The following is a 25,119-nucleotide window of genomic DNA, read 5'->3' on the forward strand; positions in this document are numbered from 1 at the left end:
GGAAATGAAAAAAATACCAGATATTTCCGAAACCGAACACTACACACATAGACAGTTTGAAGGTTCTTCATCCTGGAACGCCATTTTCATGCTCACTGATGTGATATCTGCTGTTAATATATATGATATCTGCTGTTTGCTTTACAAATTCGAAAAATTGAAATGAGACTGAAATAAATAACAGGGGAGAACATGTATTACTCTTATACCGAAACCCTCCACCCATCGAAATGTGGGGGGACGTGTCCCCGTCCGCTCTGTTGCATGCATGTATACGATTGATATATCTCTTTTATTGTATCACACAAGTGATCTCTGCGATAAAATGGATACATGGGTATATATATATATATATATATATATATATATATATATATATATATAGTTTAACTATGGCCAACACGGTTGATTGCATCTAAATTATGTATTGTTTGCCCAACCGTTTTTATTACTCCATTGTCTCATATCGTGGAGGCAGTCTTCTATTGTTTTATAGTACCACGGTAGGCCTATTATATGCTTAGAAGTATAACAACTTACTTTATATGGCATAATAAATTCAGTGGTTTCACACTACACACAGGGAGTTTAAATGGCAACTCCATGTTCCACCGATTTTGTTAAGATAAACGACGTCAAAACTTGGATCCCCACGTATACATTGGAATACATTTCAGAGACCTATAATTTCTCTTATTGTCGTTATTGTGGTGTTTGAGTTTAATGTCGATACGAAAGTACATGAAGTATCACTTTTAAATTACAGAAAAGGGGCAAAAGGCACCCCCCCCCCGCCACGAATGGGCACTTATAATTTATTGAAGAAGGCATATTTGAGGTACTTTTTAAGGAAAAGTCACCAAGGAAAGAACCTGGGCAAGAAAAACCCAAAACCGAACCGACTAATTCGCTCTTTACCCCACGTGCAGCCCCTTGCCTAGAGACTGTGGCTGTGTGCCCATCGCCAGGTGTGTATCACGATTCCCCCCTAGAAGGGTAACATAAATGATACGCATGTAATTAGCCAAGAGGTTGAGGTTATTCACAAAACAACGGGGCACTTGCCTTTTGTGCCCCTGATTGTTTCAAAGTAAATACTTATTAAGAATTCATCTATGAAAGAATATCTGAAAATGTTGAATCAAAAGAAGAAAACCAGAATGGCGATCGGTGATTATATAGAGGTATATTATATTTATATATTGTAATTATATATATTATATTTATATATTATAATTATAATATCACTACACTGTAATTATGTGTTCAAGTTCTCAAACCTGATAAACAAATGAACTAACGCCATGCAGTCTGTAAGACCTGGTAAAAAACAACTTGTGTGAAATTACGTAATAATCTTCGACCAATGGATTAAGCTATACAGTTGATGGAGAAACTGGAATTTTTATATCTAAGAAAAGGCTCCACCACCTTGATACTATTTCATAACACTATGGAGAGACATCGGTCACTTTTAAGAGTGGACTGTTGAATAAACGTTTTGAAAGTTTTTTTTTGCTTTTTTCACCCACTCTCATTTGGCTTAATGTCCTCTCCTTGAAAGTTAAACAATTTTACCAATTCAATTGTAAGGAAACGAAAGTCCTCGGTGGCAAAATAAAACCACAGGCAGGCGCGTAGCCAAGAGGGGCGAAGGGGCAGCCGACCCCCCCCCCCCTTGAGCATATTTTTTTAAAAAATATTTTTATGATATCGCTAGTATTTTCAAAAGAGAAAATGCTAAGATGCAACATCATACAAGACCATTTCCAGCAATCTGGGAGGCATTTTCAGGCAAAATTTTCTTGTACGCTTCGCGCCAACACATGGTGGCGCTACGCTTAGATAGTTTGCAGAGCCGTATATAGAGATACGGCTCTTATAGATTGCAGTGCCGAATTTACAGTTTCGCCCCTCCCTTGGCAAATTCCTGGCTACGCGCCTGACCACAGGCAACCGCAACAGTTTATCCATTAAAACAATTTAATAGTATAGGTACGGACGGAGATTGTTTCCCTTTAAGTGCGTATGATTATGACGATTGTAAAATACCTGCAAAAATTGAAAGCTTGTCGGGGAGAGCATTAATCCATGTCATGTGACAGGATTATTTCAATTTCTCTAGCTTATGATGATCTATGTGGTGGGAAGCATGGGCACTTTATTGTCCTGTTCAAGGGCGTAGGAACCGGGGGGCTAGGGGCGCCAGCCCCCCCAGTGAAAAATGTGGAGGGGCGGAAGTATCATTCCGCCCCTCCCCCCCGCTTCGCAAGTCAGAAAACCCCTTTTTCATTTCCATATGAGAAAAAAATCTCATTTGGAGCACCAAATTGCATCTAAGGCCAGGTGAAAATACAAAATTAAGTTTACGAAATGGAGTCGGTGTTGAAGTGTGCTATATTGCACCAAATTGCATCTGAGGCTATCTGGAAATGCAAAAAAATCCAAAGGGGAGGGGGACACCCCCTCTCCTTAGACGACCCCTCCCCCAGGTCGGTGATCAGTCTTCAGCCCCCCCCCCACTCAAAAGTATCTTCCTACGTAACTGGTCCTGTTTGTGTTGAAACTCGTCTAGACTTACAGATCATGTTACTTTTATCAGTTAGTGTGTAATTCAATGGGGCCTGTAATAGGCGTATGCTACTTTCAGTAAACTTTCGCAGAACTGGTTGCTCTTAAACTTTACGTTAAGGTTGTCTTGTCAGGGGTCGCGTCGAAAGTAAGATATTCTCATCCTGCAAGTACATTGATATTTCAGTAGGTTTGTGACCATTAAAGATAAATATTCACTAAAAGTTATGTTGTATGCATTACTGTCTACAAGGAATTAGCCTAAACTTACGTTTGGTCCTAAACATGATAATACAGAAGTTAGTCAGGTCTAGGCCTATACAGTTACTAGGCTATAGCCTAGGTTAGGTTGAAGCCTATGAACTTGAAGCAGTTTGACACAGGACTAATTCTTCTTTTTCTTAGGGTCGTGGTTACGATACAGAGTCTAGCACTAGACTATCACTTCAGATCTCAACTGGGGAAAGCATATTCAAAAGGTGTGTAACAAAGGAAATAGGATATTGGGAGTTCTTCGTAGAAACTTATCCCCTTGTTCGAAGGATGCAAAATTGGCTGCATATAAAGGTCTCCTCCTGTCAGTATTGGAATATGCCAGTTCTGTCTGGGATCCCCACCAAGCTTTCTTGCAGCACAACCTCGAAAACATTCAGAGGCGTGCAGCCCGTTTCATCGCTTCAGATTATTCAAGAGAGCCTGGCTCTGTCTCATCTCTGTTACGGGACCTAAACCTGGTGCCCTTGGCAGAGAGGCGCAGACAAAGTAGAATCATCTTATTTGCTAAGGGCATCTATGGTCAGGCTCAGATCCCTATTGACTGCCTAAGATTGCCTCTGCGTAGGAGTCGGAACATGCACGATATGCAATTTCTGCCAACTGTATGCCAGTACCAATTGCTATAAGTATAGTTTTTTTCCAAATACAATTAGGGATTGGAATAGTCTGCCTTCAGACCTCATTAGTAGTTCCAGTGGTTCTGTGAATCCTGTCACTTATATCAGTACTCGGGTCAGATCTAATTAATTACTCTCTTGACGTGTGTGTGGTGAGATATTGTCCCATTTTGCGGATGTGTCACCGTATCGAAGACGAAGAAGACTAGCTTTAGATGTAGCCTATGTTGTAGTGTTTCACTATAATAATAGCTAGGCCTCTGCTGCAGAACTCTAAGTTACTTTGGTGCACTAAAGTAAGTTAGAGTTCTTAGACTGAACAAATAAATTATTAAAGTAGGCCTAGTACTGACACTGAAGATACTCATTTATTTGAATGTAATGATAAATTATTAAATAAATGTGGTGCGAGCACACACGTTCAGCCGGATTATACAGTTGTTCTTCGGCCGATTCGAAGTAAGCTTGCACATTCATATGGTACGGATTCTAAAGTCAGGCCATAAATGTTTCTTTCCTTTACTTTTTCCTTAATGGTCAGTTATAGTTTGCAAAAATTTGAAGAAAACAAGTTGAATGATTTTCTAGTGTCCTCCGATGCACATGCATGCCTATACCCTAATACAATAAACAAAATAAATGAAATGAAATGAGAATCTAACCAAATCCCTTACATTTTGAAAAGCATAACATTAAAGGCATTGAAGACTCGCCCCAAACCGCGTGCGGCCATCTGAAAAAGTTAACTTCCTTTTGCTTGCAAGTGACGTTTTGTTTGTGTTGCTACAAAATGCAAACAGTATTGAAATGTGATACTGTACCTTGTTATCTTTAGCTGGACCTGAGATGTACATCGCTGTATCGTTCATACCATGTGCTGTGGGTATTGACCGCAGCTGTATGTACTGACTGTACACTAGTGTCTAATTACCGACGTCCGGTAGCAAGCTGTGTGTGTATTTTCTGGGATCGATGGTGGTGATTAACACTTGTGTTACACCTTGTTCAAAACAAGGTCAGATTACCGGCATTAGACTTTTCTTTTTGCGCGAGTCTTCACACCCTTTAACCTACAAAGAAATCTAACTATGGTTACACACGTGACTAGTCATATTGTACTGTAGCAATATGCCTAGTCTAAAGTCAATTAAGGATAATTTTAAATACAGTAGTCCATAGCCTACAATATTTTTAACTCAGGTATGATTCATACCAAATGAAATTCTTGTGATCATTCTCATGTCGAACTGGTTATTGTTCACAGTGTTGCCACAGAATCTGACTGTCAGCTTACCAGTACTGTATTCCTGATTTAACATGGCAGCTCCAATACCCATCAGGTGAGAACCATGAATGCTTTTCATCAATCTGTATCTATTTGTTTTTCATTAGAGAACAGAAATATTGTTTTCCTTCCTCACTTTCTGTTTTATATTTTAAAGCATAAGAATTTTAACTTGGAAACATGGACTAGAAACTGAGCTGCTTATGGGACTACTTCATTATTAATGAAAATGTAATACTTGTGCTATTCAGTGAAATTGTATGCATAATTCCATATGCCTACACTTAAGCAAATATTTGAATATGGTATTAGACGGTAAGATTACCTGATGTTTATAATCTTATCTCTATAACGAGCGCAGTATATATATTTTGGAAGACAGTGTACTTTTGTTTGCTGCAACTACGTTATTACTAAAAAGTTTGTAGTAAATGCAGTTAAACTACATGATTACTGATTACTGTTCATTGACTGAAAGATTGTACGAAGAACCTAGATGGTGATAAAAATATGTGTGAATTTAGATAAATTCTAGCGTGTTTTTTCATCTACAGTTGCATACATTATTTCAGCTGGGATAAACTGATGACCATTAAATACTGTATTCTCCTGTGATCAATTTCTTTGGTTCAGAACATAATGTTTGTGCATCAATTCACTCTTTTGCATTTTGCATTCAACTCTTTTGCATTTGTACTTAGTAAACACTTTTTGCATATCAGTTGGAGTAGCAGCCTACTGTAGCAGAACTAGTGGTACATTTTATACTCATTAATACAAAACTTTAGAAAATACTACAGTCATAATGTCTCTAATTTCCTTTTCTCTTTTAATGGAGACAAATGTCCTTTAAGTTTGAAGCATAAAACATGTTTTTTTTCTATTTGAATAAAAAAGTAGCCCAGTCGTGATTGATGGAAAGACGGCATATCTTTCTGGACAGTTGGGATTGGATCCTGACAATAACTTCAAGTTAGTACCAGGAGGCATTGAAGCTGAGACTAGGCAAGTAAGTGCACAGTACAGGCTCACTGCATGACTCTCTGTATTAAATTAATTAATGCTATTAATTTGTTCTACACAATAAACTTTCATAAATTTGAGAAGCCTGTTTGACTTAAGAAGAATTTGTAAGATTCAAGCAATGTAGGCCAGTGCCTAATATTCAAACTTTCGAAACAATTTTCTTTGCACAAAATAAGGAAACAAGATTTACGATAATTTAATTGCTGAGAGAGTTTATTGTTTTTGTTTGTGCATGTACAACTGGTAGATTAGAATTCTGCTCTATCAACAACGGTGGCAGAAGTTAAGTCATTACTGTGAAAGTTGATATGAAGGAAACCGATTCACAAAGTTATGTGTACGGAGCAAATTGTCATTAGGGTACTAACTTTAAAGTTAATTTGTCTAAGAATGAAAGTGTTTTAATTTGTGACCTGAATAACTAATAAGTATAACAACTTGTGCAGTTACACCCGTGACTGGAGAGGAGAAAAGAACTGGTTGAAAAATGTAAATGTTTCCAGAATCACATTGTCATATTATTGATTGATTGATTGATTTATTTGTTTATCACGTGAATATATACAATACGATAGGAAGTCCTCTAAAAAACATTCAGATGGTTAACAAAGTAGAGGACTCCCTGTAAAGAAAAGGAAAAAGTAAACTAAATATATAAGAAAAAATGAACATGTTCAATTAATAAGATGCAATAATTTTTTGAATAAAGTTTCTTCTGAATGATTTTGCAGAAGGTTTATTTGTAATATTGTCTGATAGAGAATTCCATGTTTTGATTGTACGTGCCCTTAGTGATAACATCCCCATTGTAAAATTATACCTGTTATAATGTGCATTGCCTGAAGATCTGGTATTGTAATGATGAATATCACTGTTACATATTAAGTAGTCATTAAAAGCATTTGGTAACAGTCCATTCCATGCCTTATAAGCAAATGTAGCAAGGTTAACCCTATTAAGATGTCAAAAGTTTTTAACAAATTAGAACGCTTAAAAGGAGGATTTGTGTGGTCCCGTGGTTTGGCATGTGTTATATGGCGGACAGCTCTCTTCTGTGTAATACAAATGGGATTCAGATTGGTATATCTAGTACCAGACCATATGTTACAACAATACGTAATATGTGGCTGGACTAATGTCTGATAGAGAATCTTTAAAATGTGTTGTGGCAGATAATGCTTAAGCTTAGCTAAAACACCGGTGTTTTTTGCAACTTTTTTACAGACAGTTGTAGTGTGGTCACACCATTTAAGTTCGTGATCTATATATACGCCTAAAAATCTAGTACTATTGACTTGTTGTAGTCGTTTACCACCCATAGTAATATCAGCATATTATTGCTTGCTGTAGGCTTAGAGAAGTGTGAAAGCTGAGAGTAATGCCGCATTTCTGGTATTGTAGCAATTGTAAGTTTTACAGCCGACATCCTAAATAATAATTGCGATGACATTTCACATCTATGTTATTTAATTCAAATCTGACAAAATTTGCTCAGTTGCTTTGTTCTGGTTACTCAAGGAGTAGTTAGATACTTATTGAGATTCTGCAGCATTACTGAGCCAATGTTCCCAAATTTTGAGAAACCGTTGGATTATGTAGAGCTCTTTAAGGCTTGAAAGAAATTATTGTCAGAAGCAGACAATATCCTACTTTCTGTACGATTTATTTTTAACAACATTTAACGACGTTTAACAACATTGGCAGAGTTCTTCGAAGCCAAGGGCTGTCCTATGAAGATGTTGAGTGGAGCTTCTAAAGAAGCATTAAATTTGTTACACAGAATAGACCAACTTCACTTTGTGAATAAGCTCTGATTTGCAATCAAAATGAATAAAAAATCATTCCTTTTCCCTTTTTCTCCTAGTGGTGAAAGTGACAGTGTTTCTCACAGATCTCAATGACTTTTCAAAATGAATGAAGTCTACAGACAGTGTAAGTTTGTCTAATCTTACTTAGTCATTTCTTAGTAATCTTAACATCCTTATCACCTGCATCATACTGACAACTCACTATCAGAGTTGTCTGGTTTGAATTGAACTTCTGCGAAGGTCACCTGCTCCGATACTGTAAGTTTGTAGACCTACGGTAGGTTGAATGTTGAGCTTTGAGTTGTGTCTACTATGTACTCGATTCAATTGAATTCAAGTCAATTTATTTCTTTTATGTACATAACTTACTGACAAAAGGAGTTCGAACAAAGAATTACACAATATTACATACGATGGACACGGGGGCGTCAATCCGATTTGAAATGTGGGGGGACGTAATCGATTCGAGTATTCCGGCCGTAAGTTCTTTCTAAGCAGAGCGCCACCTTCAGTTGGCGCGCAGCGTACCAAGAAAAATTCAGATTTTAATACCTGCCAGATCGCTGGAGATGGCACTTGCCAGGCTGGATATCAGCCATCTAGTTGCATGATTTCGGGAGAAAATTACAAATTTATCACTCAGGAAATCTGCAATAAAGTTCATGCGGCCTTCATTTTTGGTGGATTTTTTCTTTTATTAGTGATTCCAATTGACATGAACATTAGAACCCAGTGCAAGTTTACAAATGATGCGGCAAACTGGAACCCCAGCCCCATTTTGCCCTATGTTTCAGGAGAATACCCCTCATTTGTTCGAACCCAAGACAACTAACAATCTGTGAATAAATTTACTTTGAAATGGACACATTATATTGCACCAAGTCGGTCAAGGAATAACCCCAGGGCCTCAGATATAGGCCTATAGCAGGGGTGGGCAACCTTTTTGAATGAATGGGCCAGATTTTAGGAGTGAAAGATTGACAGGGCCGCACCTAACCAACGACTTGCTGTTGATTTCAAACCTTTGATTCCAAGGACGTTCAAGCAATAGGTGTGTGTACTAATCTGTATTCACAAAAACATAATGTCAATACAGTCCAGTTGACAATTAACGGTGATAATAGACCTACCTGACAGTATCATTAGTGCAGATAAATTCTAAGCAGCTAGTTCGTGTTTTGTGATGATGTAAAATAGATTGATTTTTTTTCTTTTTCTTGAGACATCTCACGGGCCGCAAACAAATTGGACATATAGGCGAAGGAAGCTATCCGCCGAGACTGCATGTGAGTTTCTCGCCTTGCCGTCCTGGGAGTCATACCACAAAATGGTGCATTTCCTTATACGCCATTATTAGTAATTTAAATAAGTAACTAATTCAGCACAGCCCAGATCCGAGTTCATATAGTGAGCTTAGCGCAAATTTGGCCAAAAGTTGTTATACCCCAGCATGTTAAACCACCAATGACTTTTAACAGGGGCGTATCCAGGATTTTCTAACTCGGGGGGCGCGAATTACTATCTAAGTGGAGCGCCACCATCGGTTGGCGCGGAGCGTACAAGAAAATTTCTGGTTTTTATAAGCCCCAGATCACGGGAAATGGCACTTCTTGGGCATGAACATGACCAACCAGATGTACACTTTTGCCTGAGAACCAAGTATTTCCCAATAGTTTTTTTTCCATCCAGAACCTTTTTGAAGATTGTCACCAGTCACACATCATGTTCGACCTCATTTCATGTCCTGTGGATCATTCATTGCTTTTGTGGGTGATTCTACGTCACGGCCCACAATATCCGAAAGCCCCACTTTTCAAGGTTTTAAGCCCATTATTTGTTGAGAATTTGAAAATTCACATTTCTTGTGAATAAAATCACTTCAAAACATACCCATAATGTTGCACAAAATTCAATCTATGGACAACCAATATAGAAAAACCTCCTTGAACCCCTAACAGACAGGTCAAATTTGCACTAGTAGAGGGAAGTATGATGAAGAATGTTGGTCAGGAAATTTTCGAAAATTCAGACACAGTTAATTTATTGGTGTACAAATATTAAAACCTCTTATAACGGCTATTATAAAACTTGGTTGAAGGAAATGAAAAATAGCATATATTTCCAATATCAGATATTTCGAAACCAATTACTACACACATAGGCGTAGGAGGCGGGGGCTGCAGCCCCCCCCCCCCAAACAATTTTTCCCCCTGAAAATTCGTGCAATATGCTGAGAATTTTTCGGGCACCTACTGAAAGAAAAATAAATAGCAATGATGTAGCTTAAGGAAATGAATAGTTTAAAAATTATCTCCTTGGTAATTAAAATAAAGTTCTAAGCTTGGCCGACTAATTCGCCATTACTACTGTAAAAGAGAGTTTTGACGTAAATGGATCTGTATGATTTTTCTCCATCTACATATTACATTTCGTTGTTTACATTAGCATCCGGCAGTATACTGCGCAACTTTCACGGACCGTATGGCACACGATGCCATGCGATGTAATGACCGATGCTTGCTTATATGATGTTGACATTAACATGTTAAACGCGCGCGAAGGGCGCGAAAAATTTTATTTTTCGGGCAAGTCGTTACAGCCCCCAAATCCAATTGGGCTCTTACGCCTTTGACTACACATATAGACAGTTTTGAGGCTGTTCATCCTGGAACATGCATTTTCTTGCTCACTGATATAATGTGATATCTGCTCTTTGCTTTACAAATTCCAAAAAGGTGTGTAGCGAGTAAATTGCCAAGGGAGGAGCGAAGCCTGTGGGCAAACTATGTAAGTGTAGCGCCACCATGAGTTGGCGTGAAGCGTACAAGAAAATTTTGGCCGAAAATGCCTCCCAGATCGCTGAAAATGACACTTCCCATGCCTTGTAAGTTGCATCTAATCATTGTCTATTTTGAAATTACTAGCGATATCATAAAGAAAATTTGCTTGGGGGGGGGGGGGGCGGTCGCCCCCTTCCCGAAATGCGTCATGTTCCCCGACGACTCGGTCGAGTTCAAGACCAGCCACAGTTGGTTCCATAGCACAATTGTACAATTGTTTAAGGCGTCCATACACACACACGCGTTATGATAGACCATATATAGTATATATATATATATATAGATACATTAGTGAGAGAGGAAAAATGGAACGTCAAAAATGAGTTGTCGGTGTAAGGGGTAGGGTGAGGCGCACGTCTCCTCCGTAATCCTCGATCTGTCACTGGCTACCCTGTGTATATAATAGGGATCAGCGCTGTAATTATGACTGTTCCTCTTTCTCTTCCCGAGGTCTTGGATTTTATCTTCTACTCCCTCTTTTTCTCTTTTTTCTCGCTTTCTTCTTTTTCTTTTCCCTTCCTTCCTCTCCTCCTTTTTTCCCCCCCCTCCCCTCTTTTTCCCTTTTTTATCTCAATACATTACATGTATAGAGATATTGTAACAGTAAGTGGGACTTTCTCTTCTCTTAAAAATTTTTCAGCGTCTTCAAACAAAGTTCTTTTTCTCTGGAATTTCCAGAGCAAGAATATATCATATAGACCAACAAAAGTTACTATTTTTTATTCCAGAATTGTATCTCATTCTGTGACTTTTTCACCGATTTATGTCCAAATCGGGCCAATTTGGACTGAAAACACACTTTGGCAGACCTGTTTTGCACACGCTCCAAAACTTATGTTTTATGAAAGAGAATAGAATAGAACTGTCTTTCAACAGTGGTATCGTCTAAGATAGGGTCCTATGTATTATATATTTTATTAAAATTTTAAACTTTCATTTGTTGTTTACAGGTAGGTATTAATAAGAATTTTACTACCTGAATATGACATTTAATGGCTTTTATTTGCTTTATTTGATGTTTAAATGATTTTTCTTTCTTAAAGCAACACTGAGCTGCCGCCCCTACTTTTAGTAAAAAGGTCCGTTTTTGATGATTAAGCCCCGCCCCCAAGTCTGTTTTGTAGCAGATTGGCTATGACTCATAACAGCTACATGTTATATACGAAAATGGCTACCCTCGCGAACAATTTTCTGTTCTGTAGTTAGGTACGCGAGGAGTTAGTGTATTGCATGCTAATTACATTCTGTACTGCTGAATTCTACGTAGTGCATTTAATTTATATTAGGCCTTCGTTTTTGTAACATCCATTTAAGGATAGTACTGGTGTTCAGGTAGCTTTTCAGAGCAAGGGCCATGATAAGTTTGTTTGATTGCCCTTCATGTATTTTGTATAATTACGTATACACATTCTTGTATTTCTGAAAGCTACTTACTGTAGGCCTAGTGCATTTAAATATATATATATATATATATATATATATATAGGCCTAGGCCCCTAGGCCTATTAGGCTTTCAGTGATAGCCACATTAGCATTGTACTGGTGTTCAGACAGCTTTTCCTAGGAAGGACCAGGGTAAGTTTGTTTGATGGGTACGTATAAAAGAGGAGCCGGCCATGGCATCACAACTTTGATAAGACTATAAAAATTGTATAAGGTTATGTTTTATTTATAAGGATATATATAAGATGTATAAGGTTATAAGAAGTATGTTTAGCTTTCTTTTGAACCTGTAATGTTTGACATCAAATGTACAAAGAATTAAAATAAAATAACAAAATGGAGAGGAACTGAGGTGGCTATTAGGGGAAGAGGAGGCAACCTATCACTTGGATATAAAAACTTGTAATCTTCTTTTACATTATTTTTTCCAAGTCATAAATCCATGAAATCTTCATGTCCGAAAAATTGAGATGGAAAAACGTGGGTTGTTTTGATATCTAGAAGTGGACACAGTTTTGATGGTAGTCACCACTACAGTCTACAGTAACATACAGTAGGTCAATAGGCCTAGCTCTCAAGGCAGGCATCAAGAATATGGTCGAGTTGTTCGCCTCTTCTAATTTGGCTGTTGTCATTGACGTCAAACTATATGACCAAAAAGTCCAACAGAGACTGACCTAAGATGAAGGATACCACATAAAAAACAAGTTCTTAAATATTCTATGACATTACTAAACCTTGCAACGTCGTTCTTTCGACTAACAGGCAATGAGTGCTAAAGGCAAGACTAGCAGGATAAAGTGTAACCTGCAGAGACTATTCGTGGCAGAGTAGCAAAAATGCAAGTTATATATTTGTTGTACCATGATTGATATTGATAATTGTAGAGACAGAGCAAAGATTTGAAATTAGGAATCAAAATTAAAACTTCCAGTATTGAGATACTGCATCATTGATGCTCTTGTTTCTTTTTTTTTCTCTCATCTTTTCCTTACCCGGGGGGTAAGGAAAAAAAATGTTTTGCTAGGTCTACGAGTATACATTTCTATGAAATTTGAAACAAGGATGGCAAGACAAACCACAAACAAATCACACATGCGCATGTATCGTCAGACTTAGAATAGGTCCCATGTAAGTGGTGGCTAAAGTGATGAAGGCATCAAAATAAATCAGTGGTTGTTAGTTGGAGTCCTCACGCAAGTTACGTTGGTTGCTAGGTGGATCTGCAGATCTGGTAAACAGGTGAATTCTGGTTGAAGCGTACTTTGTAACCACCGTGTACCCAGGGACGTAGCTAGGGCCTGATGATTGAGGGTGGGGGGTGTAGTGGCGGAAACTCCAACTGGATGGGTTTTGAAGCCAGGAAATTCCGACTGCTGCTTTGTACCCCCCCACCACCCTCGCGCTACTCGTCAACGATACGGTCAGTGTCAGTCAGACACCAAATCTTTCGCGACTGCACTTTTGTTCTGAACTTTTTTCGATACATTTGTACCCACTGGCACTCATTTCACAAACTTATTAGCCCCCCCCCATCCCAACCAAATATTTTTGTATAAATTCGGGCAAAAATTTTGGTTATATTTTTCGGGCAAGTTGTTACAACCCCCCCTCCCCCCTCCTCCAAATCAAATTGGGCTCCTATGTTTATGACGGTAGTTCTATTAGGCATTTTTTTGGAGTATTCAATATCATACGAAGTTTTGTATGGTGGTACAATTTCTCAAAGCAGCAAGGAAAACGTGGTAAATATGACAGATTAAAGGTCAATTTCGACCGAAATTTTTCAATTTTTAGGTCATGCACAATCACAGGATTAATGAAGAGGCCTAGATAAACTAGAGTGCGACAGTCGGAAATTCCGACTGTCGCACTCCAATTTTCCAACTATCGTCAGTTTTACCAAGTTTGGGGTGAGACACCCCCACCCCCCCTCCAGAGACGTCCCTGCATGTACCCAGTGTTCTCACTGTGGAGTAAACTCCGGTATCACCCAACAACAAGGTAACATGGGATGCGCTGCCACGGAATATGCTCCCGATTTCATTTCCCCAATATTAGGGAACGGGCACCGTCTTTGAAACACCATCTACAACTAAACAACAAATATGTACAGGCTTCGGCTCTAGCTATGAAGTGCTGTCTCTTATGATAATGACGGAGCGCATTAGTTTTCTACTGGAATCGCCCGAAGATGCGGCGTCTGTGATCCAAGAAACCAACGAATTTGTCTGCTAGCTTCTCAGGCTTCAACTGGGCTAGACTTTCGCGGTGAATATGGCACACCATCACATGGTTCAGCCTCTGTTGAGTCATGGTGCTCCGTAGCCATGTCTTCAAACGCCTCAAAGCACTAAAAGATCTCTCGGCTTCCGTCAAACTGGTGGGGGAGACGAGGAGTAACCGCAAGAGAGCTTCGACTTCACCAAACATAGCCCGTACCGCTGAATTCATCGACTTGAATATTTGTCTATACCCTTCAACCGACGACGACTGGAACTGGCCTCGAAAGAAAGGCAGACTAAGCTTAAGATTGTCGGGGAGCTCAGGGTACCAACTCACAAGATCTGGGTGGAATTCTCCATTCAGCAACATTGAGTGATATTCGATGATATGAATCCTGAGATGTGTAAGCCCTAACCAAATAGAGCCACGACACTACTCTTTTTCCAAATGTGTGTGGGGGGGGGGGGGGACATTTGATAGTGTGTCCCCCACCCATCGAATTGTGGGGGGACGTGTCCCTCCGTCCCCCCCTGGGTTGACGCCCATGGATGGACACTAGAAAAAAGAACACTGTTCATCAAAGCTAGTGACCGTAAAACAAACAAAACAAACAAAAACGCTGCAGATTGATAGTATGTATCGTATGTTGTTGTGTGGTGCTGTGTAGTTCTCGTATAGCTTTAGTATAGTATACAGTAGATTGGTGACGTAATGACAGACTGTTGGTGTTCGTTGTGTAATAACTGTGACATTATATCTTTTCAAGGCAGTGGTTGGCTTGTTGCAGATCACTGTACATCAGGATGTATTAATATACATATCAAGAATTCTTCAAATATCTCTTAGAATTGGTACCAAGTGACTATAACACTTGTAGACATATTGATTGCCTTATAAGCCAATTATTACGACAATTGTTATGTTTGTAAAAAACACAACCAGCTTGTACTAAATTTGAATTGAAATATTAAGATTGTCATATTTTTTCCCTAAATTTTACAGATTTTCCCAAAAACTTCCCTGCCCGTTCAGCAATTAAAGTAGCTGGCCTTGTAGTGGTTAGTGTTCTATGGGTAGCAGTATTTGGAATTTCTCATAGAAAATTCAGTATTTTACATAGTAATTTGATGTTTAGTTCATTGAACAGTCCAGCTTGCAGCTCTCTCCATATCTGGAAATGCTTTTTTAATGGTTGAAACTTCTCAAGGCACCTTTAGCAGCATCTCATTGCAAATACTGTTGAGCTTTAAATTATTGCAAGGTTTCTTCTTTATAAAATTTGCTTGGAAAAGATTAGAGGAATTATGAAGTTAAAGGTTTACAGTCTTGTTTGAGACCAAAGGCCTCCTCACACAACTCATTGGTTACTTGTCACACCCACACACCAAAGTGTGCACAATTCAAGCAATCCTTCCTGGGGCACTACAGTGCACCACATCTACGTGTCCCCTAAGGGAGTTCCCATAGGGTGCAGCCACAAACAGGTGCACGCAACTATATTTACAAATGTCCTCGCAAGTCCCCATTTATACACTTGGGTGAAGAGAGGCGATGGAGATAAAGTTCCCTGCCCAAGCACACAATGTATTAATGATTACGTGTCATTTGAGCACATTTGATAGATATGCTAATATTTTGCTTTTAAATATTTATCAAGATTGATGTTCTACCAGCCATATTCCTATTCCATTTTCTCTAATATCAACCACCTTAATCATCCTCCCATGGGTTTCATGCTGAGATGTTTATAAAGAACATTAAAGCTTGAAATGCTGGCCATTTTTCTTAAATCGCTCGGTTCCATTTCGAACGGTCTAGCTGAAGGTGTGTCTGGATGTGATGCAGTCTGTGGGTAATCTAAGAAGGGACAGTGCCTCTGTAAACACATGCCAGCCTTTTGCAAGAAGAATTTGAATTGATTAAATGGATGCTTACTTTGTGAAATGTTAAACAATTGAACCTTTTTTGCTTCAAAATTGTGTTTTTGGGACTAAATGATGACAGAGACAAAAAAAAAGTGTGCAAAGTACTTTGAACTTTAAAACTTTGAACCGTTTTACAGAGTTGATAAAAGTGTCTCCCACCATTGACGTACTAAGCATAATCATGCAGCTTTGTCAAGAGAGTAATTGGGGGGGGGGGGGCAAGAGTGTTACTGTGTTTTTTTTCCATAGGTTCAAATATTCTAATGATGATAGTGAGGAGGAAGATATAACACATGATTTGACAATTGATTTTGATATATAGATTAGTTGTACAGAAATAGAGACTACAGCACTGTGGGCTCATGGATCTAACTTTGAAGGCAGAACAAAATGGTACTTTGTATTCTTAAAGAAAGGGACAAGATGAGATCATCTGGATATCTTCTTTGAAAGCTTTAAGTACCAATGTCAAATACTGTATGAAAGTTAGCACCCCTTCAATGAATTAAAAAAATGTATATTTTTCAATCTTTTTGATATCCAGAATAAATCTGAAATTTAATTTTGATTTTGTGTCGAATGATCATTTCAGAATGCAAGAATCGAAATAGAATGCATAGCGTCATTTGGCCATGCCGTTCGACCGATGAGCAAGCTGTGATTGGACGGTTGTCTATCTTGAAACTGATGACAATTGCCATGACAACTTCATCACCTCATTATAATAGTATAATTGCAAAATTTGCTGCTGTAATAATGAAGAAATCATACAGATTCAATATATGTAAACACGAAATGGATTTTTGACTTTATAGGCAACAGTTTATAATGAAAGAGAAAAGTGGCTTCCATTCTTTTTTAATTTGATGCTTGGAAAGAAGACGGCGCATCCAGCCGAGATGCAGCGATCGATATGAAAATGAAACAATGACACTTTGCTTTATGATGTTTGATTACAATGCAGACAAAACAGCATAAAGTACTTTGTGAAGTCAATTGCTAGGGATTTTTGAGAAGAGTAGATAGCACGAAACCTGCATATGTCAATTTTAATTCAACATATGTCGATCTCTTCCACATATGTATGTATTGTATGTATTTAAGATCCTCCTGCAAGCAGGAACTCGGGAAGAAGCCTCATTGGCTTATCAAAGCCGCAAGCTGACCGAAATCAGTCTCTAAGATTCATATTTAACGTCCATGATTATGAATTGTCAATTGTCAACAACTCTGTAACTGGACGACATACATTAATCTTGGAGTGACTCGAACTGGGGACCTTATGAATGGAAGGCACCGGCATTAACCACTGAGCTAACACTCCTTAGTGTTGATTCCTTATTGATATGTTGATTCCTTCCAATCGCAGCACTAGAAAACAACATGTGACACTTGTCGTCCAATGAGAGCATGAGAAACCGACAAATGTAAAGTTAATAAGACAAAGGCCTATGTAGATTTCTTTCACATTTGACAGGTCTTTTCCCATCGAAGCACTAGAAAATATCATGTGACAATTGTGGTCCAATAAGAGCATGAAAACCTGACATGTGTCAATTTACTTAGACTTATGTCAATTTAATTTGACGTATGTCGAGTTCGTCCAATCAGAGCACCAACATCTGTCAGTGTAATTCAACATATGTCGATTTCTATGGCAAGTTTAGAGAAGGAAAGGAGCGTGGCGAGTGTTACCTCGAACGCCTAGCGTTATTCTTCCAGGCTAATAACATACGCGATGACAGAGCCGTGAGTACGTTCCTCACTGTGGTAGGTCCGGTAGCCTATGCGTTGTTAAAATCGCTATCGTCACCGACGGGCTACAATCCAGGCTTTGTCATACTACGAGGATCGACCCCGTCAGGCTACAATCCAGTCTCCGCTGTACTATGAGGATCGACCCCGTGGGGCTACGATCCAGTCTCCGCTGTACTATAAGGATCGACCCCGTCGGGCTAAAATCAAGTCTTCGTCGTACTATGAGGATCGACCCCATCGGGCTACAATCCAGGTTTAGCCGTACTTTGAGGATAGACCGCAAATTTGGCATATATTCCCAATGATGATGGATTTATTGTGTTTAACTAGTGTCATACGTTGCTACTCTATCGAAGTGGATGATATAGTAGAGAAAATCAAGGGATACTCGTCAGTTCCATATACAATAATAAGTTTGATAATCAAACATCATTGACCCGTTTGTGACGCCCAGCTTGATATCCCAAGAAGATAAGCATGGGTAAACCTCATATTTGGTGTGTAGAAGTATCACATTGAGGGAAAGAAGCCTATTGTTTTTGGTAGAGGTCAAATTTCATTTTGGGTCACCAGTGGTCAAATTTTGAAAACCTTGCTAACTCGATATTGCAAGAAGAGAAGCGTGGGGAAAACCTCATTTTGGTGTGTAGAAGTAACACATTGATTACAAGAAGCGTATTGTTTTTGGTGGAGGTCAAATGTTATTTTGGGGTCATCAGCCGTCAAATTGTGAACATGATATTGCAAGAAGAGAACCTTGGACAGATCTAATATTTGGCTTGTAGATTACCATATTAAATTTATGGAGCCTATTATTGCTTTTGGTGGAGGTCATAGGTCATTTGAAGTCAACAAACGCCAACCATTTACTTCATCCCCCTCTTACCTATCTCTCTACACTAACACACCTTCCTAAACATAATATCGCAAGGGTAGCTTGGACAGATCGCATATTTGTAATTGTACCACATTGAGTACAAGAAGCCTTGTTGTTGTGGGCGGAGGTCAATGGTCGTTTGAGTTCGCCATTGGTCAAATTGTGAAACCATGATTTACACAATTTTTCAACAAGGACAGATGTCATATTTAGTATGTTGATATATCTATCACATTTAGCACAAGAAGCCTGTTGTTGAGGTCAATGGTCATTTCAGGACAGCCTGTGTCATTGAGAATGTATTGTTTGTCACATCACACTGATTTTCACTGTATTACTATCATCAAGTATATGTTGTACTCCCTTACTATACATTACGTCAGATGCATGAAGAAACTGCTCATGTTACATCATCGAAACCACATTACAGCTAGTCATTTTCAATGGTTTTTTAAGCACGCGAGGCTTATAATAAAAGATTTTCTAGTGCGCAGAAAAAAACGTTCATCATAATATTTTCCACCGCCACTCATAAAACAGTACTGTTCGGTTTTAACCTTCTTAAACATTTCAACCAAATTCACAGCAATTAAATGAAAAGCCCCCTCTCGTAGAGTCAAAGTATAGGCCAACTTGGATATACGAGGAAGATTATTAACTGTGATTTCAACTGTTAATTAAGCCTAAATATGAACCGAAGTTGTTGGGAATATTTGCGGCACACAACGTTCATTCATAATTTGATTCTATACATGCTGGCAAGAAACCTTCACCCTGCAGGACTAACATGTAATTTGCAACATCAACATGTTTGTTTTCCTATGTTTAATTACACTATATTGTTTTGAATTAAGATTAGCTGTTTCAATTCAATTCAATATTTTTTCTTAATTTCTTTATTCCAGTATAAATTATATAAAATGTATACCTAGGACCAATTATATATATGAAAACCGAATAATTAATTAATTAAATGAATTAGAACAGAGAGAGATTAAAATAAAAGATATAGTGTGAACAGTCCAATTTTCCTCAATGAAACTACATTAGTCACTGATTAAGCGATTCGGTAAAACTGTGTTGAAAGCACTTGAATTTATATTAAGTTATAAATGAATTTAAATAAATTACCTTAAGGGATGTGAAGTTCACAATATGCCAATGACTGTGATGTATTCGATTTCAAATGCAACACAATTTTGAAGTATTTATTTTGTATCTTACAACAACAACAAGTACCCTGAAACAAATTTATCATTGTACGTCTGACATCACATCTGCTTGCTTCAAGTTCACTTTTGGTCTCGGTATCAATCTGATGTTATCTGAAAACGTTGACTAGAAAATGAATTCAAACTTCAACTGGAAGCTTAGATTGTATTCCTCTTTCATCAGCCAAAAATATACTTTCTCCCTGGAATAGCCTTTTTGTAAGTTTGGTTATCTATCGCCGACTGGTATCAGGGAAAATAAAATCCGTTGCCATAACATCCTCGAAAATGTCAATAAACAAACTTTGATTATGGTCTGTTTTTTTTATATTTTTTTTTATCAATATGGAATATTTTATGACAGTTTTTGAAATTAATTAAGAACATCCATTTTATATTACAGTTTTCTATAGAAGACATGCGACCTTTTACACAACACTCAATCACAATAGGTATATGGATACATAATTGTCATTGCCACCGCTTTCTAACTGTTTACATACGTATGTGCTTCCAAGAAGCAACTCGAGAAATGGAAATTTTCGTCAAGATGTCACTTGTTCCTCACTCGGCAAATATCGCCTATGTTGACACGCTGTCGAGGTATACTTACATAGTGCTTCTATACATCTCGTCTGCATGTGCCGTAAATGTCACCGTCATAAAAGAAAATAAATCATTGCTTTTTAATATACAATAATGAATAGACCTTCCTTTTTCAAAATATATCTATTCTTTGCCCAAAAATGGGAGGGGGGGGGGGGGGAGTTGGCGAGCACAAAATTTCGCCGCAGTCCATTCTGGGGTCAGATCTAAGGAAGGGGAGACCAATATCCATGGGCGTATAGGAGCCCAATTGGTTTGGGTGCTGTAACGATTTGCCCGAAAAATGTAAGCAAAATTGAAGGGCGTACTGGTGAAACCCCCCTCACCTTTTGAGAATGTGTTACTAAATTAAAAGGTGCTAAACTTAGATGCATACTGGTACTACCATTGGAAGGAAACTTATGTATACAAGGTTATTCTCCCAATATATTTCTGTATATTATTTTCACTAGTTGGCGTCAAAAGTGTGTGTGGGGTGGGGGGGGGGTCGGCTATTCTTGCATGCCACCCCCTATGCACATAACTCCACAACATCAATGCCAGATAAGTCGGGCACGTTTAGAACGTTATAGACGTTTAGTTATAAACGTTAGTTATAAACGTTTAGAACGTTATAGTCTATTACTACCTTAGGCTGAGTTTTTATACGGACTTACTAACTCTCATCAAACAAGATTATTGTATATATTTTTGGCAGTGCCCGATACAAATATCAGAATATTGCCCGAATTTTCACAGGAATATCTTTTTGCGGGGGGGGGGGGGCTTCCCCTCGCCTTCTACGCCTATGCCAATAACTTCTCTTTCAGAAATATGTTTAGGAAGGGGGCTTAGATGCAAAATGGTGCTATCATTTCTACAATTTAACAAACTTTTGCTATAGTGTACACGACTCATTGTGTGTGTGCAAATTTTTAGCTCTCCATTTCTTACACTCATCTTAATATCTCCGTCAATGTCATCAAATTTATCATTTCCGATGCTATATGAATATTCAAATTGATATTGTCCCAATCTTCTTACCGATTGGATCGTATTGTCAGTTACAGTAGTTAACCCTTTTATAGTGTAGTCAGTTGGTCCGTTTGTCAAATCCACACAACCTCATATCCATCTCAAGGTAATAATTTATAATAACTTCGTGACGATGACGTTTGAAAAAGGTTTCGCTGTCGCCTTGGAAAACGAAAATGTTCCCTTCAAGGGTAATTGAGTCGTGCTGAGGTTTTTGAGGTAATCATACCTACTGGCTAAACAAGAGTACAGTACTGTACCCTTTCTATGCCCCTACCTAAATCAGTCGGAAGAATTTTGGAATCCTCTTAATGTGAAGTTTTTCATCTTACCCCCCCCTCTCCCCGGTACAAAACAGTTGTTGCGCCCCTACTGTTAGCTGTAGAACAATAAAGGGCTGATCGGGGTCTGACAGATATCACGTGCAAATTCAAGTTTTCCTGATACACTAATAGTGTTGTGATATATGGCATTACTGCCATGCTCATTGGTTACCAGAAGTCTCCCTTTACGAACTATATATGCGGATACACATGTGTTTTGCTAAAAACGTCATTTATAGTATTTGGTCACTTTTCAAGAGAATCGTGGTATCCGAGGCGTAGGAAGAAAGTTCAATTGAGGGATGGCAGGAAGGGGTGGGGTGTGGGTGGGGGGAGTAGAAACCTCGAAGGGCAGCAACAACCAATCATTTTCACAAGACTTGTTTTACAAAGAAGAGAATTAATGCTTCAAATCTAACTAGCTGTGTTCAATCTATCTACGCATTGAAGGCTTAAACAGCCAATTGAGACTAAGCAATTTTCAGTGCATATTCAAATTGTCTGGGGTATCGTCTGTAAAACAATCGACCGCTCATCAGCTTCCAGACTTACAGAAGAGAATTAATGCTCCAAATCTAACTAGCTGTGTTCAATCTATCTGCGCATTGAAGGCATAAACAGCCAATTGAGACTAAGCAATTTTCATTGCATATTCAAATTGTCTGGGGTATCGTCTGTAAAACAATCGACCACTCGATCAGCTTCCAGACTTACATCGTGATCAACTAATTGATATGATGTGAATACGGAATTGTGTACAACCAGCTCCATGTTGTAATCACAATGTTGAACTTGAATATGCATGAAACATTACATACGTCATCCACCATCATGACCAATTAAAAGTCACTATATGGGTGACTTTATTGGACGCTTTATGAAGATGGTAATAAATACTGGCAGACGGTCAGTAATTCTTCATTAGTATCACAGAACGGCAAGACATACATGATACGTACCTACTTACCACAGGAAAAGACACATTTGATAAACTTAGATTGTTTTTCCCTTTCTGCCTCTGGATTTGTTCAAAATGGAGAAAGGAGGATTAAAGCAGTGTCGATCACCTTTATTTATTCATCTTCTGATTGCTGTCATTCTGCTTCTTGGAGGAAGGTCTCAAGGTAGGCTTAATTTAACCAAAATGTACCTTTTTAACAATGATATACATTAAGTGCCCAACAACAGTAATAGTGTTCTGGGAACAACCATGTCGACATAATGGTATACATAATTTATAGCCTACAAGTGATTACCTCAGAAATGCATAACGTCACATTTATCTTTTCTTTTTGTGGGGATGGACCTCCAGATCTCCCTAATGACGGAGTTCCCTTCAACGATCCCAAGGTCATACCAGTTATCTTCGTATAAGAGCTAAGGTGAAATGTTACATGCTATACTTCCAGCACAATTGGACTGCATGACTATAAGCCAGCGTTGCCAGTTCCCCTCCCCCCTCCCCCCTCCCCGCCCCCTCCAAAAAAAAACACATTTATGTTGTTCAATCCGACTTAAGGTAGCTATATAGGCCTAGGCTTGGGTAAAAACATTTACCCGTTTCACTCGATATTGCTCATCTAAGAGTCCCCCAACTAAGCTTGCACAGTTTCGTGAAAACCCCAAACCGTTTTTTTTTCTTGCAAAAAAAACCGAATCTGGCTCAAAAACCGTTTTTTTTTCCCCTTCCCGAATTTCATTGAAAACATTCAAATCTCTGACGGAGGTGTCGCGATCGCTAAGATGCGTATTTTTGAAGCTATACCAACACTGCTGTAAAAGTCTAGTTCGTTCGCAGTAACGGGTAAAAAATAAGGAGAATAGATTCAAGAAACGTTAATGTCTTCATGACTCTCTTTTTATTACCCACGTTAACTTAACTTAAAAGTAAAAATGTCGAAAAGAAATGTGTTAGTGAAATTCTTTCTTAAAGTTTTAACATCACGTACAATTATCGTTTGACTTGTGTTTACTAGACTTAACGAATTTCAAGTTCGTGTTCAGAAAAAACTCACGGGTCAACCCGATCACCCGATGGTCTCGTCAGCAAGAAAACTACTCTGATAATGACAGTAACTATTTACTTACAATCGTCTAAGAATTTCTGTTAACTAAGGGAGGGTTTGCTCGGTCGGTTGCTTACTGTTCAACCTGCTAATGATGATAAAATAGAATTCGTTGGAATTAATAGATAACAAAGTTTACCCAGATGGAGAATCTTCCTAAACGTAGATGTTAATGTAATACCCCCTCCCGAGAAAATCAATTGCTCTATACCACCATATTCACGCTATAAGATGTTATATATTCGGAGATTAGGGCCGAGCGTAAACCCCATTATGACTAATTGGAGATCGTAAAAAAAATTCTTTACAATATGATTGGTCCAATAAATTCAGTAGTGGCTGACAAAGTGTTCGAAGGTACCAATTGCACGAGGCTCTAGCCATGTTCGCGGGTGGTGTCTTGGCGGTAAAATAAATTTCTCTTCAAGGAGTGAAGAGAATTTGCCGTCTACACTTTCAAGTACAAGTTGAAAAATATTGCTTGCAAAAGGTGGGCAAAGATTATAAATTGTTTACGTTAAATGGGAAACACGTGTTCCTCAACGTAAACGAACAACCAACTGAGAGTCGCCTTGTCTAGCGATAATTGATAAGAAATAGTGAAAGGAAACTTGCAAAGAAAATAAAATCTATTAGCGTACAAAGAAAAATTGTCCAACAGCAACATCTGTAATTTCCAGCCATATATGCAACATTTTAACTCCTAATTAGTATTCCTTGGCTCAAGCCTGCCTGACGCCAGGTGTATCTTGTGAATAATAGACTGTGATTGGTCTAATGTTCCTTTTTGCATCTTTGTTGTTCAACTTACAACATCTGCGCGATTCAACACGCGATTCAACTCGCAATACAATTGAAGGTTGAATCGCGTAGTTAGACACGGGTATCAACTTGTTGCGCAATAAAAGTTGCGCCGTCGATTTGCAATAGAGCAATGTCCTAATCAGCGCAACTTCCTTGAAGCAACTTTTCTGATTCGCGTGATTTTAGTTGCGAGTTGAATCGCGTGTTGAATCGCGCAGATGTGACCCGGGCTTAACAGAGCCCTGCTCAAATGTTTTCTCACTGCTAGGCCTGTGTTCTGAGCCAGTTGCGTGCGCGGCTGTACATGTCGTATGGTATTGTGGATTGCGCTATGTACCTTTCAAGTTTTAACGATCATTTTTTGAACACGAACTGTGCTCAATGTGTTTGAAATGATTTTCTCCATATCCTTTACTGTTAAAATGAAGTAAAATAATAAGAAC

The 25,119-nt window shown here is 38.5% G+C and overlaps 1 protein-coding gene and 1 long non-coding RNA gene across 3 annotated transcripts in view; one reads left to right on the forward strand and one right to left on the reverse strand.

Annotated features, from left to right (window-relative positions):
* Positions 1–25,119, reverse strand: part of LOC139973550 (uncharacterized) — a 287,989-nt gene that overhangs the window by 114,887 nt on the left and 147,983 nt on the right. The window lies entirely within an intron of this gene.
* LOC139973546 (fibrinogen-like protein A) overlaps positions 22,505–25,119 on the forward strand; it is a 132,146-nt gene continuing 129,531 nt past the window's right edge. The window contains exon 1 of the mRNA XM_071980306.1: positions 22,505–22,930. Within this exon, the coding sequence (XP_071836407.1) occupies positions 22,840–22,930 (91 nt within the window). The 5' untranslated portion in view covers positions 22,505–22,839. The remainder of the gene's footprint in view (positions 22,931–25,119) is intronic.

This window comes from Apostichopus japonicus, chromosome 9 (genome assembly GCF_037975245.1).
Source record: "Apostichopus japonicus isolate 1M-3 chromosome 9, ASM3797524v1, whole genome shotgun sequence".
In the NCBI taxonomy this organism is placed as follows: Eukaryota; Metazoa; Echinodermata; class Holothuroidea; order Aspidochirotida; family Stichopodidae; genus Apostichopus; species Apostichopus japonicus.